The sequence below is a fragment of the Convolutriloba macropyga genome, chromosome 4 (assembly GCF_964194025.1).
Source record: "Convolutriloba macropyga chromosome 4, txConMacr16.3, whole genome shotgun sequence".
NCBI classification, from domain to species: domain Eukaryota; kingdom Metazoa; phylum Xenacoelomorpha; order Acoela; family Convolutidae; genus Convolutriloba; species Convolutriloba macropyga.
The window spans coordinates 81162431-81178428 of NC_134471.1; the positions used below are offsets into that span (position 1 = coordinate 81162431).

General features: G+C 35.6%; 1 protein-coding gene across 3 annotated transcripts in view; it reads left to right on the forward strand.

Annotated features, from left to right (window-relative positions):
* Window positions 1–7519, forward strand: part of LOC142338707 (uncharacterized) — a 75722-nt gene extending 68203 nt beyond the window's left edge. For all 3 annotated transcript variants that reach the window (XM_075388583.1, XM_075388581.1, XM_075388582.1), the window contains exons 14-16: window positions 971–1158; window positions 6279–6658; window positions 7275–7519. In XM_075388583.1, the coding sequence (XP_075244698.1) occupies window positions 971–1158; window positions 6279–6658; window positions 7275–7442 (736 nt within the window). In that variant the 3' untranslated portion in view covers window positions 7443–7519. The remainder of the gene's footprint in view (window positions 1–970; window positions 1159–6278; window positions 6659–7274) is intronic.
* Window positions 7520–15998: the final 8479 nt, after the last annotated feature.

Consider the following 15998-nt stretch of genomic DNA (forward strand, 5'->3'; position numbering starts at 1 on the left):
ATCCGCACCTTAAAAACTGACTTGTCTCTAACAGTAACTTTCGTGTTGGTGACCTTAGAAAACTTTCAAATATGCATAGATTTTTAGAAATAACTTCAGTTAAAACAATTTTGTGCGATTAAATTATGATCTTCAAAACATGAACTAAAACAGATACACCAATTACAATTTATGTGATCTTACACAGCATGCTACAATGTAAAAAATATCACGTGAGCCGAGTGGTGGCAAAAAAGTTATATGTCTGAGCCGGGGTCAGGAACAGAATAGATCCGAAAGTGAGCATAATGACTGAAAACTTGTCTAAAGTGTTCAAACATGTGTACAAAATGAAAAAGAATTGAGGTGGAATTTAATGATTCCTTATTAATAACCGCCCTCATCTTCTCAGCCGGCTATTATAGCGCTCCCATTTTTTACAATTCAAATAATTTGAATTGTATTGGGGGCGCTGTCCTTCTTTTAAGATCTGTTCACACATTTTCATGATTTTTGAAGTCAAATTGGAGTAGTGATTTTGGTCACGCCGAAACAGGAAATTGAGCAAAAAAGCTAGTGGTTTTGCGGAGTGATTTTTTTGCTCCAATTTTAAAGTAGAGTGAGAAAAGGGCTTTTGAACAAAAAATCGCTTTCTCGCTAGTGGTTTTTTTGTTCACATGCGGCAATTTCACTTTGATTTTTGCTGTTTTTCCTATTTTTTGGATCGCATTTTTTTCTAAATGGTTTCCCAGTTCATTCAAATTCATTCTAGGCCTAGTTTTTGTTTGCACTAAATTTCAATTTCTTCCTACTGTTTTTTTGCTAACATGCGGTTTTTTGATAATGATTTTCCGTTTTTTTTTTTAATTTTTTTATCTGATTTTTTTAAAAATGGTTTTCCCAATTCACTAGAACGCCTTCATAAAGCTCGGAAATTATTGCGAAAAAAGCAAATTGGGGGACTATTTGGATCTTTGATTGTTTTATATAGAGCTCAGCCCGAAGCGAACGTCCAGTTAACTCAGTTCACAAAAAGCCTACCCGATAGAGGTGCCACCAGTTCTGGCGTGTCGGATCGAACAATAAAGTTCAGTGGCCAGATGCCCACTCGAAAACCAAAAAGCGAATTGACAGAAGAGAGAAAGAAGTATAACAAGACTCCGTTGCCACATAAAACAGGTACATAAATTATTCATAGGACATTTTAGCAAAAACTATTTATCCTTCATTTGTCTAGAAAAAAGGATTCCATAGTGTGTGTAGTTTACAGAAATTGTAATTAATTATGACCTGATTACTAACCAACGCGAGGATTTCTATAAAAACAAACATTCCGATCACAATTATTCCGAACTGAGTTTTTCAATTACGAACCACTTGAAGGTTTAAACTAATTCGATAAAACTGAATAAAAAGTCAATTGCAATTAAAATTCAATTCAATTTTGCCGAATTAGTTCAAACTTTCTTTAATCGTTTGGAAAAGTTGGTTTTGTCTTGGGAATCAACTTCCAAGTGTTTCCCAAGCCTTGGCTATGACTTGCGATACTTGTAAGACTTGTATTTAGACTTACACAGTACTGGAAAACGAAATAATACTTGGATTCAGACTTGAACATTACTGATATAGAATTGGAGTTCGGTCCGGTTGGAGAATATTTAAATTTTCGATTTTACTTTCAGATTTTGTTAAGACGTTTTGAGGCAACTTTGGACTCTTTTTCAGTACGATAAATCTTTTGGTAGGCGTGAAACTTGGAGGTCATTTCTGAAACATACAGGGGATAGCTTAAGGTCCGTTGACCGAAAACGTCGATAGTTTCATTAAACCAAATCCGAAATATCCAAAAAAGAAGCTTCAAGAATCCGGAATAAATTGTTGAAAACTCTAAAAGCCTTTGTAACGAAATGGTAAGGCTCTTACTATTAATGAGAAAATTATTAGTTGCTCCCAAACAAAATTTGTACTATTATTTTGGTCCTATCGGTCTTTTTTATGCAGCTTTTCTCTTGACCGATTTTTCGTCTGACCAATTTAACCTTTCGTTCTCAGAAAAAAGACAAAGGGGCATTAAGTTGTTTTAGAGCCTTTCAGATCACTGGACTCCAAAAATGCGATTCAACGAAACTATTTTGGCGACTTATTCTTATAGTGAGAACGGCGGTTCCTAGAGGCTAACCCCAACTGAAACAAAAATCAACTACCATTAAATGAAAAATTGCTTATGAGGTTTTCCAGAAAGAAAAAATTGTTATCGTCCAGCTACAAAATTACAGTGAAGAATGGAACACTGTGAAACACAAAGCAATGCCTGCTGTTACATTCAATTTTATTCAGTCGATAATTTTGAGTTGATTGTCGAATTTGTAGCTGGTTATAGTCGTGAGTATTTTTGGACTCCCAGTTCTAGGAGACGACGTTGGAAATTTCCCTATGATTTCAAAGTTCCAAAAACATCTTACTACGAAAAACAGGATGGTTATTGGCGGGTTGGGAGATTATTGAAAAATACTGGAAAAGCCCATCATTTATCAAAAGTCCAGGTTTAGCAACCATCAACTTAGAGCCTGCAATACCTCTTCAACAAAATTAACAAGTTGAATCAAAACAACATAATGTATTGGGCTTCTGCAGCAAACAGTCTCGATACGCCGCCTGTCAGTTCTTGTCTTACTCCAAAAAACGTAAATCTCGATCTTAAATTCAAACAATTCTAATCTTGTGCATTGCATTAGCTAAATCTTAATAAAATCTGTAATATCAGTTAAACATTTGAAGATTTGTTTTGCGCGTATGTTTGTCTTTGTTTTTCTCTCGTTTAGAGGGAAAAAAATTTTTTTAGAACAAAGGATAACAATTATAGTGTTTAAATGTCAACAAGTTTTACAATTACAACTCAAATTTTTATCCAAATGAATTATATCCGTTAAGTAAAGCACATGAAACAAAAACAGCTTCTTATTTTTTCTGTCTATATCCTGATTGCAGTAGAGATAGAGGTTTTAATTTAGGCAGATATACAGAATTTTTCTATTGAAGCAAATTGACACAATTCAATGTACAATATTCAACCACTGGCTTAGTATTTCCACAAATCAAACTCAATCTGAAACGATTTTCAGGTTTCTGCTCTTTTACTATACAAGTATTGCGCTAAGCTATAATAGCAAAAATACAATCTGCAGACAATTTTTCAAGTGATTTTCTTCATAGACTATTCATTGACACTTGTCGGTCGATCGGTCATCCAATGAAAAACGAAAAAGCAACTACTTAAGCGAAATGACCTCTGGTGACTACAGTGATTACCCATGGTATGCAAATATTTCTCAAAAACAGGTTCGAACAAATTGTACAAAAGTTGTCAAGCAATGTGTCTAACCAGGCATGCAATCAGAGGAGGACATTTGTGTGTTACTGGGTTTGGAACGAGGGGAAACAAAAAATTTTTAATTGCTCTCAAACGAAATTTATAGCAATTATTTCAGTCCTGTAGGTCTCTTTTTACGCCAATTTCCGCTATATCGATTTTGCGTCTGACGCTTTTGACTTTTCGTCCTCAAAAACGGGATAAACAGGTAGCTCCCAGCTGGCATTAAGTGCTCTTAGAGCCTTTCAGCTCAAACTGTTTTGGAGAATTATACATATGGTGTGAAGGTGAAGTGCGGTTCTTAGAGGTTGAAGATATCCCAACTGTTGCCCCCCACCCCATTACTGCCCCAACCACCTCCCCCCACTCTCCCTCCCTCCCCATCAGCCACCCAGTCCATCCCCCTCCACCCGTGGCCACTGACGAACAACCGATCGCTAAAAACACGCAATTTTATAATAATTTTCACAATTTTTTTCAAGCTTTTAAAAAATTTGTGATTTTTTGAATTGTTTCAGCCATTAAAGTCAAAGAACCTCCTCCAGTTTTTATAAGAGGTTACTCCAAAGTTTAAAGTGTTTTTGGAGTGGTTTCAATATTTAACATCACGAATTTATGCATTTTTTTGACAAAAAGAAGGGACCCTGTGCTTTCCCGACGCGTTTTCTGGCCCCTGCGTCTATCCAGACGCAGGGGACCAGAAAACTGTCTTATGGGATTGATAATAAGATCCTGAAAATTTTTTATTTGCCATGGAATAGCTTTCCATTTTTTAATATGACAAATTTTAGCAATTTTTTTGATAAAACTTTCATTTTCTTCAAGTTTTCTTCAATTTTTTGTGATTTCTTTGGTTTCTCCAGCCTCAAGAGCCGCCTGACCTCCTCTAAGGTTCCATTAAAGGCTATTACATAGCTTCTAGATTAAATGGATTGTTTTCCAAGATTTAAATATCAATCATTTTTTAAAGAAATTTTGCAATTCTTTCAAGTTTTTTAAATCTTTTCGATTTTTTTATCAATTTTGCCGGCATGCCGGCACCAGCGTCCTAGAGATCTCCTCCAAGGTTGGATGATAAGCTGTTGAAGAGTCTCTAGAGTTAAAGAAATGGTTATTAAAAATTTAGTGATTCCAGCATTAGCAACTTCTTTCTTGATAAATATTAATTTCTTTTTTCAATGTTTTGGAAAAACATTTTCTTGTTCCAAGTTTATGGATCTTTATGAGCAAGTGAAACTATTTGAAGCTTGAAATCTGCATACTAGATAGTCTCTCGAGTATGCAGATTTTTTTGTGATTTTTGTGATTTTTGTGATTTCTTTGGTTTCTCCAGCCTCAAGAGCCACCTAACCTCCTCTAAGGTTCCATTAAAGTTTATTGCATAGATTCTAGATGTAATGGATTGTTTTCCAAGATTTAAATATCAATCATTTTAAAAAATATATATATTTGCAATTATTTCAAGTTATTTAAATCTTTTTGATTTTTTTCATCAACTTTTTCCGGTACGAGCGTCCTAGAGACCTCCTCCAAGGTTTGCTGATAAGCTTTTGAAGAGTCTCTAGAGTTAAAGAAATGGTTATTAATAATTTAGTGATTCCAGCTTTAGCAACTTTTTTATTAAAATGAACTTCTTTTTTCAAATTTTTGGAAAAACATTATCTTGTTCCAAGTTTATGGATCTTTATGAGCAAGTGAAACTATTTGAAGCTTGAAATCTGCGTACTGGATAGTCTCTCGGGACAATGAAATGGTTTTGAACATTTTAATATCATGAATTTTAGCAAGATTTTGTGAGAATTTGTGATAGTTTTCAAAATTTTTCAACATTTTTGTCCTTTTCTGAGTTTAACTATCATTACTGGCCAAGGAAACTTTTCGAGTCTTGCAGATGGGTCATTTGACATGACATAACTCCAGAGACAAATAATAGTTTTGGACCTTTTCACTGTGCTATCTGGAAGCTTTTCTTCTAAATTTGGCAACATTTTGCAAATTTTTAAAATATCAGTATTTTTGTTTGATTTATTTAATAACAAGACTAGAAAACTAAAAGCTGCAAAGTCCAATCAAGCTAAAGCTAGCCTCATCAAACCGTGGCTAAGGTTAACTGACGAAGCTAACCACTTGCTGGTCGTTTGAGAGCAATTCGCCCGATGTTAGTCGGTTTTGTTTGTAGTTTTTTCGTTTTTTCGCTCGGATCGTGTCCCCCCCATTACAAACCCAGTAACACCCAATTGTTGTCCCAGGCTGCCTGTCCAGTAAGTTACCTTACCTTATGTAAGGCACTAACATTGCCAACAGGAAATGGTCAAATGCAAATGAGCAGCTCCTTAATTGTCGAGTGGGAGTCTTTTCCCTAAGGAATTTTCGTCCATGAGAGTTCTTAAATTCAAAATGAGGTTTATTTTCCGTTAATTATTTGTCCGAAGTCGATCATCATTTTGCAATCATGCTGCGATCATACTGGAACAAAAGTAAACTACCAGTACCTGAACAATTTTTTACGAGGTTCTCCAGAAAGAGAAAATTGTTATTGTCCAGCAACAGTATCAAAGTGAAGAATCGAAAACTGTGAAAAACATGGTAATACCTGTTGTTACTTTCAATTTTCGTTGTCGATAGTTGGATTTTTAGAGCCCTTGGTATTTACATACTGGCAAAAATAATGATAAAGCTATTTTGAAACTGCATATTTTTGTTGGATTCTACCTCTTATCCATTCAAACTTGAACGTTGCAAGATATTTGCAGCACTAATAGATGAATTCCTTGCAAAATATCTTCTAAAAAACTTGAACTTATGGTAATCGCGAAATCGCATAAAACTTCATTTTAACAAAAATGTTTGGATGGAAGTGGTTATTATTATTTGTCCACGTCAAAATTGAGAAAATTGGTTTTTATTTTGACCGAAACTTTTTGAGCAGATCGAGTGATGATTGGCAAAGACAAAATCAATAACAACGATAGTGGAGATAAATCATCATCTACTTTTAATTCGACTTCAAGATCAGCTAAGTCATCCACCAGAGAAGGTCGATTTATCAACCTAAACAGCGCCGATCAGCAATCACTCATAAACAAAACTAACAACGAGCAGGCGAACGCCCAAAGTAAACAAAATAAACAACCAGATGTGAACAATGGAGGTGATAAAAAGGTGATGAGACGTCACTCAATTGGAACCCCAATAATGTTGAACAGAACCTCTTCAGTTGATACAAAATGCAAAATGATCCAGAGAGCTGATTTGAATGAATCGGGCGTGGTCAAAAGGGACGGGAAAGATTTCATTGTCAGACCACAAGTTAGTAATAATTAAATCATTAGAGAGCTCTAGTCTTGTCTTTGTGGGTGTTTCAAAACGGTTTTAACGTTGCGGTGAATTTTAATTTTACGGACAATGTTTATCGACTTTGTAGTAAGTTTTGTAAAAAAATTATATAGATGTGAGAAGAGAATATGCCAGGTTCAAGGCCTCGTTGACCGTGAACAATGAAAATACCAGTCCAGGCCGTTTTTGCTTACGCAAATACCCGTCCAGTCCACAATCGCCCACAATCCAGCTTGATACACCCAGCCTGATGGTCGCCAGTTTTTTTCTCTCTGGTCAGAACCCTTTTCAATCATTGCCCTCTAATCTGACCATTTTTAACTTTTTTTGCTCTGAGCAGACATCGAAGTGACCGTTGTCCAGACATTACTGCAACCAGGAGCTTCTATGCCATTTAAACTGTCACAGCTGGCCGCCTTTGCAGCTCGTGATGCAGTGCCCAAGTTTAGGCCCCGACTTAGAAAATAGACCATCCTCATATCTTGCCCTGCCCCCTTCCCCCCCCCCCCCCCAGGTCTTAACCAGGGTGACCGCGGACGACGACTAGAAAAAACAACGTGGCAACAATGAGATTTTGAAGTTTGTTTAGAACGCACATGGTCCTAGAGGGCGTTATGGTTTAATGCAAAACAAATCAGTTGACGCGAGTGAGTTGACGAGACAGTTGTTGCAATTGAAATTGGACAAAATTAAGGAATCCAATTATATTCTGCTGCAGAGGGCCACCGCCCACGCACAAAAAGAGGGAATCATTTGATTGAAAAGAAATCTGGAGAGAAAAAATGAAGATAAAGTGATGCAATCTCTGCATTGTTTGAAACTGCGTGAGCTGTTCCCGTTGAATTGTCATTTGAGAAAAAAAAGGAGAAAACGAAGGGAGAAATTCAACTTCAAAATGGACCCTAGTTTTAGTAAATTTTACAAAATTCTTAGTTTGAGGTCCCAGAACACTTACACCTCTGACCAGTTGACCTTTAAGCGCACAGGGTTTGTTCTTCAGTGAAAGGCTCTGGAAAAAGCGGATCTTTACCATTTGAAATTGCGCCAGAAATTGCCGTGTTTTCTAAAGTTTCATTAATAGCCGACGTCAGCCTCTCAAACGGCTTTTTATTTTAGGCGCTCTCCATTTTTTTTTACAATTCAAAGAGTATGAATTGAATTGGTGCGCTGTCTTTTTCTACGACTCGAACAGGAGTATTGGAGAAGTCCTTTTTACAATTCAGAGAAATTTTACAATTCAAAGAATTTGAATTGCATTGGGGCGCTGTCTTTTTTTTAGGATTTGTTCACACTTTTTTTCATGATTTTTGAAGTCAAATTGGAGTAGTGATTTTGGTCACGCGGAAACAGGAAGTGGAGCGAAAAAGCGAGTGAATTTGCGGCGTGAAATTTTTAAACTCTAATTTTAAAGTAGAGTGAGCAAATGGTGTTTGAACAAAAATTCGCTTTCTCGATAGTGGATGTTTTGTTCAAATGCGGCATTTTCACTTCGATTTTTACTGTTTTTCTTCGGATGGGATTTTTTTTAAATGGTTATCTCAATTTATTTATAGTTAATTTCAGGCCTAGTTTTTTGTTTAAACTAAATTTCAATTTCTCGCTGGTGTTTTTTCGTTCACATGCGGCATTTGGACATTGATTTTCTGTTTATTTTTAAACTTTTTTATCTAAATTCTAAAAAATAGGCTTCCCATTTCTAAATAGTCCATTCTAGGTCTAGTTTTTTGCTTAGTCAATGAATATTTTTTGAATTGTACGTCAGGTCAGGACTTGTCATTGGAGTGAAATTTGAAGCAGGAAAGGAAACACGTGATAATGTTTGGAGTGTTTCTGTTGCTGAAAAAATGAAGAGTGGCGCAAAAAGATAGTAGTTTTTTGTCCATATCGCTGTTTTCTAGAGAGTGAAAAATTGAGGTGTAAAAGCAATTTGTAAGCGAGCGAAATTTTTTGTTTACTTGCGGCATTTAAAAGCAGTTTTTTTTTATTTTTTTTGTTGAAGTGTTTTGCTATAATTTTGTTTTATTTTTGGCTGGTTCTTGTAGTGTTTTAAACGTTTCTGGAAATTCATATAAATCTTAAGCTAATTCGCAGGTTTTTCAACTATTTTGCTGATTTTTGGGCTAATTTTTGCGATTTTTTAACGATAGTTTTGTTTTACTGTCTCAAATCGTTATTGAAAAGACACCTGTTACTGGGGCAATTTTTAGATAACAAGCGGTTACAGTTTTGTGGTTATGAATTCTTTTTTGTTGAGAAAGGTGACAAAAATGGCGAAAAATGGAACTATCTTTCTTATTTTTAATTGCTCTCAAACGAAGTTTGTAGCAATTATATTAGTCCTGTCGGTCTTTTTTTATGCGATTTTTCGCTTGACCAATTTTTTGTCTGACGCTTTTGACTTTTCGTCCTCAAAAACGGGATAAACAGGTAGCGCCCAGTGGGTATTAAGTGCTCTTAGAGCCTTTCAGGTCTGTTTCAGCTCAAACTGTTTTGGAGACTTATACATATACTTATGGTGTGAAGGGCGGTTCTTAGAGGTTGAGACATCCCCCCCTTGTTGACCCCCACCCCCACTATTGCCTCCACCCCCCCCCCCACCGCGCTGTTGCCCCCCCCCAACCCAGTGCTGCCGCCATCATCTTCCGGTGCACCCCCCCCCCCCCCCCCCCCCCTCGTGGCTAGCTACTGACCAAGCCAACCGCTCGCCGGTCGTTTGAGAGCAATTCGCCCGACGTTAGTCGGTTATATTTTTAAAGTTTTACTTTTTTCTTTTTTTAGAAGTTTCTCAGCCTACTATGACTTGCCTGTCGTGTTGCCAGCATGTGGATACTATATTGGCTGAAGAGAATTTTTCTTTTGATCTATATGCTATTGTAAAATTCAAAAAAATATTAGGTTTCTCCTGTTTTTTAGTCCAAGTTTTTTGTAAGAGCATAATTTCCATAATTTTTTTCCATAATTTTGCTTCAGGTATTTTTTAAAAAATTCACGAAGTTTGTTCTAATAGATTTTAGTGTTTTGATGAAGTAATTTTGACAGAGATAATTTTTTCGTGATATCAATATATGACAAAATTTGATCAGATTTTGTATCATATTTTAACAGCTTTGGTTTTCTTGTTTTCACTTTTTTGTTTTATGGTTTTGTTTCAAGATAATCATAAATTAATGAAGATACGTTTTGTCTGATGAGTGGTTGGATGGCGTTTAAGTGGATTTTCACTCCGAGTTGTTTCCAAAATTCTTCAGGCTAGGTTTTTTTAAGATCTGTTGACACATTTTCTGAGGATTTTTGAAGTCAAATTGGAGTAGTGATTTTGTTCAAACCGAAACAGGAAGTGGAGCAAAATAGCAAGTGGTTTTGCGGCGTGAATTTTTTTGCTCTAATTTTAAAGTAGAATGAGGTGTTTGAACAAAAATTCGCTTTCTCGCTGGTGGTTTTAACATCACATGCGGCAGTTTCACTTTGATTTTTACTGTTTTTTTCTATTTTGCTATCGGATTTTTTCTAAATTCCTTTCCCAATCAATTCATAGTTCATTCTAGGCCTAGTTTTTTGTTTGAACTAAATTTTAATTTCTCGCTAGTATATTTTTGTGCACATGCGGCATTTTGACATTGATTTACTGTTCCTTCTTTAAATTTTTTTATCTGATTTTATAGAAATGGTTTTCTCAATTCACTCATAATCCGTAACAGGTCTCGGTTTTTGTTAAGTCAGTGAAAATTATTTGAGTTGTTTGTCAGGACTTGTCCTGCTATGTTGTTTCATTCGCTTTACCTTTTGATCAATTTTTTCGTTTTACATAAGTCACGACTTCCAGGTTTGACTTCTGGCTTACCTCCCTCACTCTATCCACTGAATGATTAACAATCAATGTCAAAAGAGCAAAATCAGAAGAAAAATGATAACCGATGTAGACCAATCATTGAGAATAAGGATATCAAAGTTCATTAGAGCGATTGCTAGCTGATTTTGGTATTAATCTTAATACCCTTCAGTTTAGAAGCTGAAGTAAGAATAGATTTAGAATCTATCTGAAACTGCACACAGAATTAGAACAATCTTTGAAACTTAGGAAGATATTTTCAACTTCTTTCTCTTCTTTTTTCTTTTACTGTTTCAATGCCGTTAAGCGTCCAGCGCGTCAACGGCGGCTATTTTCCGGCAATCTGCCGGCTATGTTTTGCTTTGAGAACAACAACAAATTTTTAAAAATTTGTTTTTTGTGTGATTGCATAAAGTTGTAGGTATGTTAAGAATTAGTTTACAAGGTTGTGGCATTTACTCATATTCATTATCAAAGTAAAAAGTGGCAAGATGAAACTCATTTATGATAGTGAAGCAAAAATTTGACATCGAAAGTCAGGGAAAGTTGGCATATGGAACTCCTTGATTGACGATGTGTACCTAGAAGGAAATGTTGGTGGTTTTGAGCTTAGAAGTGAACAAAGGCCAATCATGGCGTCAGCTGTGGTCACTGTGTGCTGTCCATTTAATTAAGCTAGAGGAAGAGTTCTCTTTTTTTTGGGGGTTGGAAGTATGCGTGGTTTTATCTGTTCTGTCTATTATCATTTCAAACTATCCAAAATTACAAATGTCTCTATCTTGAAATCTTCGTAGAAGAGCCATACTGGTATTAACTGTAGTTAAACTAATGGTCTGACCCATGGAAGTTCTTGGTTTTTGCAGTATATGAGGCTCTTTACTTGTTGAAATTGTACTGACCCACCATTCAATCCGAGGTTAGTTGTCAATTGAACTGAATAACAGGGGAAAGGGTTGAGGTGTTAAACGATTACGCACCATTTACACATAAGATTGTATAAATTTAGAAATTCTAGAAAAAATACTGGATATCACTCGAAATATCAAAACATCAACAAAATTCATCGAAACATAAAATATTCCTGGAATTCATCGAAGCGAAAATATTCCTGGAAATTGCTCGAAGCAAAAATGACATTTGAAAGGGTTGGAGTGAAAGTGAAAAATCGCTCGAGTCATCAAACTGACAAAATTTCCAAAATATTAACAAATTTCCATGAAATCTTCAAGATTTAATAAATCGTGCCATAGGTTTTTAAAAATCCTCGTGAAGACATATATGGAAAATATGGAAAAGTAATAGAGCCAGAACGATTAAAGTTGATTTTAACAAACTGCTTTCGAGCTTTTGAAGTACAGTACGTGAACGCAAGCATTATCTTCTTCTATAGCATAAAAGTTTTCTAACCTCCTTTCATCGCGCTCCGAATGGAACGTGAATGAAAACTTAACCTATTTGATTCGCCTAAAAACCATGATTGATATAAATTAAAATCTTTTGATTGTAAAAAAACAATGAGTTCAGCTGCTCTGTCTCTAATACTTTTTTTTCTGAAAAACAGTATATCTCTGAATATAGGTGTGTTTTCATGTAGTGACCAGTTTGTAGTTTCTGATCTTGAGGGGTGGATATACAATTGGCTTGGGAAAAACATTTTTTTATTTTTTCCTTGAAGTCAACATTTTTTCCTTGAAGTCCATATTCAATGGAGCGCTTTTCAACTTTACAGAGTACGTAAAAAATGTCTTTAATGAAGTAAAAAGACAGTCTGGCTGATATTCCTAATCCACGCCTAATCTAGGCTCTACAAAACAGTCGGTAGATTGTTGGACAATCACCTCGACAAATTAATGAACCTTTGTTAAACGACACGAGACCAAATTCAATTAATATATGGCTTGGTAAGGTAATCTTAGCCGACTTTATTAACTCATTGACATGCCCCATTAGTTATCAGTTTAAAGTCATAATCCAAGTTTGGAATCACAGCAACTCTCGGATTAATGACCCCTCGTCACTTGAATGACTTTACATTTAAAATTTTCTCCTAGGCAGATTTGTTCAACATAGTTTATCTGAACCATTTAATAATTGGGTATACGTTGGGTACAATTTGTGTATTTTGGAAATGCTTTCTTTGTCCTGACACCGAGTATGACTTAATCCAGTCGCTCGGCTTTTGGTTTGCTAACTGTAATATTTGAATATCAAAAGTTATTTAGATTTTTGTTATTTAGTTATTTGATATGAATGATCTCGAAGTCGAAAAATAAATCCATTGAAAATCACAAAAATATTACCAAAAAATTGTTAATTTTGTGCAATTGGAGTGGTATCATGGAGTGAACGTTACATAGATGAGTGCATTTAATTAGATCTAAAATCAAAATTTGGTCAAAATTTTCAATTTGACTAGTTTTACAAACTATTCTTTTTGGGCAATGAAGCAATACTGGCGCTCGTCAAACGAGTTCCACTTGGTTCTCAATTTTATCCTCTCGCCCTTGAACTCAATCCGAGTAACGATTGAATTTCTTTCCAATTTGAATTTCAAGGGTAAAGTGTGATCACTTCCCGTCCTGGTGGTGATAAGAACAGATTCGTCTTCTTGGCACCAAATTATTACCATATTTGGGAATGCAGTTATACAACTGATTTTTCTATAAATGTTTCTAACAGGTATAACCCAAAACCTCCTGTTGCCAGCATCCGCAATTATAACTTCATAACTTGTGATAAAAATAAGTGAATACATGTTATAAGTATCGTTTCTTCTGACTGTAGGAAGCGTGTCACTTTTAACTATGAAGTAAGCTGATTGAGTTGACTTGATTAGTTTTTCGTATGCACTCCAGTAGCACCAATAAATCTGTTCTCTACTGCAAAAAGGGACCATATACGGGCACAAAAGGTGTTGTTGAGGAGGCAAACTTATTTTCGTTAATTGTACATTCTTGCTATTCCAATCGAAAGTATAGCCTGTTCTGCTCGCCGTTATCAACAAAGCTATCGTTTCGTTACGAGAACGTTCGAAAACGAAGCACTGATCAATATTTTCGTTAAAACCAGTCACACTGCACTGTTTTGTAAAAATCGGTTTAGTTTCTGTAAATTTAATCTTCTGGACAATTACACGTCTGTTTCCAGTTGAAATTTTGAACCATTCATTGCCGCCCTTTCCACAAATATAAAACCCGTTTAACGATTTGGCACACATATCATGACGCACCGTTGCTGTTGAAGAATTCAGAACTTTCTCGATTGATGTGGCAGATTCAAGATTTTTCTTCAAGTTTTCTGCAAGACCCTCGAATTTGCTGGTGATAAACTCTTTAGAACAAGAATTTGAAGTTAAGTTTTCTAAAGATAGAAGCGCTTCTCTGACGCATTTACTCTCAAGAAAGTCCTTCCTTGTTAGATCAAAATCCTTTAGCAACTGAGAACTCGAAGTACCCAACAGGTCGCGAAATCGCTTCTGTAAATCAACTGATTTATCAACTTTTTCAGAAAAAATACCCAAATCTGAATCAAGTTTTTGACAATTTTTATCAATAGTTTCCAAGCATGCATGACGGAGCTTCTCAATTTCTTTTTCCAGGTGTTGACGGAGGTCAAGTTGTTTCTTTTTCTCTTGTTCAACAAATTTTGACATTTTTTCGACCGCGGCACGAAGTGGTTTTTCATCATTGTCAAGGTCGCTCAACATCTCGAATGTCTTGCCCTTTAATTCCGAGACTCGCTTTTCCAACGGTTCAAAGTCATGCTGTTTGTGTTTGTTCATACATTTGTTGCAAAAAGTTTTATCGCAAGATCGACAGTATTCTTGATCCAAGACTTTGTGTTGCCGACAGATCAAAGGTTCATAGCCTTTTAAGTCAGTTATCGAGTGTCCTTGTTTTGTGTGAGGTCCTACGCAAATGTCGCACAAAAGTCGTCTTTTTAACTCCGAATCTTGATCAGAATCAGAGCACGTTTCGCAGTGAAATAATTGGTCAGAGTCGCCGGAGCATTGATCACATTTGAGATTATCGGAATCCGTGTTCATTTTAAAGTTAGTTAATTTGAAATGGCTAAGGAGTTTAGAAGACTGTGTGCAGATTACTCTAGAACTGTCTGATAAAATGGGCGAATATCGCTAAATCAAATACGAACCTCAAATAACGAAGTACTTGTAATGGTACGAGACAGTTATGATAATAACATTCAAAACAAACTGTAATTGCGTAGCTCTAAACGTTTAGAATGTAAGAATTTTGGTACAGCAAAGATCTGAAAAAATTAGCAACTTCTGTATTTGGTAAGTTCTTCTAGCCTTTTTTATACCAGAATTCATAATGGTGAAAGAAAAAGCTGGAAAGAAACAGCTAACAGACACAAAACTGGGCGAATATTGCCAAGTCAAACACGAATATCAGATAACGTGTTGCGTGCAATATAGTACGAGCCCATTTATAATAATAACATTCAAAACAAACTATAATTGAGCAATTTCGACCGTTTCACGATCAGCATTTTGGTACAGCAAAAAGATCTAGAAAAATTATCAGCCTCGGTCTTTAGTTAGTTCTCGAAACTTCATGACATTAGAAAAAGGAGGGAATTCAGCAAAACTTAGACACTAACAAGGCAAAACTAGTATAATTAACAGTTCATAACAAGTTAATAACAGTGACAGAGCAGCATTAAAAAACTAAAAAGAAAAAAAGAGCAGCATCAAAAAAGAAAAAATAACAGAACATATCAAGTTTTTCGTTACTGAATGGAAATCACCTGGAGTTAGATCGGCATTTTGTTAAATACTACAGCACCCGTACCTAAGTCCAAGTTAAATTCAGTACCTGTACAGAGTCAGAGTTTATTTCATGTCACATTTTCCACTGCATTTCTCTGACTCAGAGCTTATTCAGTGATTCATTTTAAATTGTCGTCTGATTCAAAAGAATACAGAATATTCTCTCTGAATTTTCTTCTGACTCTCTGACTTGAAAACTTGAAAAATCTCTGAAATTGTTCCGAATCAGTACTGATTGTCACTGGGCCTTAAGTACAACCAAGTTACCTCTGTGTCACTTCTCAAACTGAAGAAGTTAAGGCAATTTTTTCAATACGCAACCTGAATTCAATCCAAATAGAGAAAAGTTAGAATGAAAACGCCTCAATTCTAACCAATTACTTCACTGGAAATTTTCAACTGAACAGTATTAAACAAAACTTAGTTCACAGGATGATTTTTAACTGGAGCGATCTTTTTGGAGTTTAATAGCTTTTCTTTTCAACGACTGTCGGTTTTTTCCGCCCGGACTTTATGAATAAGACTATCATTTCAAATTGGGTTTCCATGTTGGTGCTGCTGAGCAATCACTGTTTCATTTGGTTTAAAAACAGGCTGTTTTTGTGTTTTTCGGCGATACTTCATAGCTGAGATTATCATTTCTCTTGGGTTTCCATGTTGGTGCTTCGGAGCAACCATTGTTTCAAATGGTT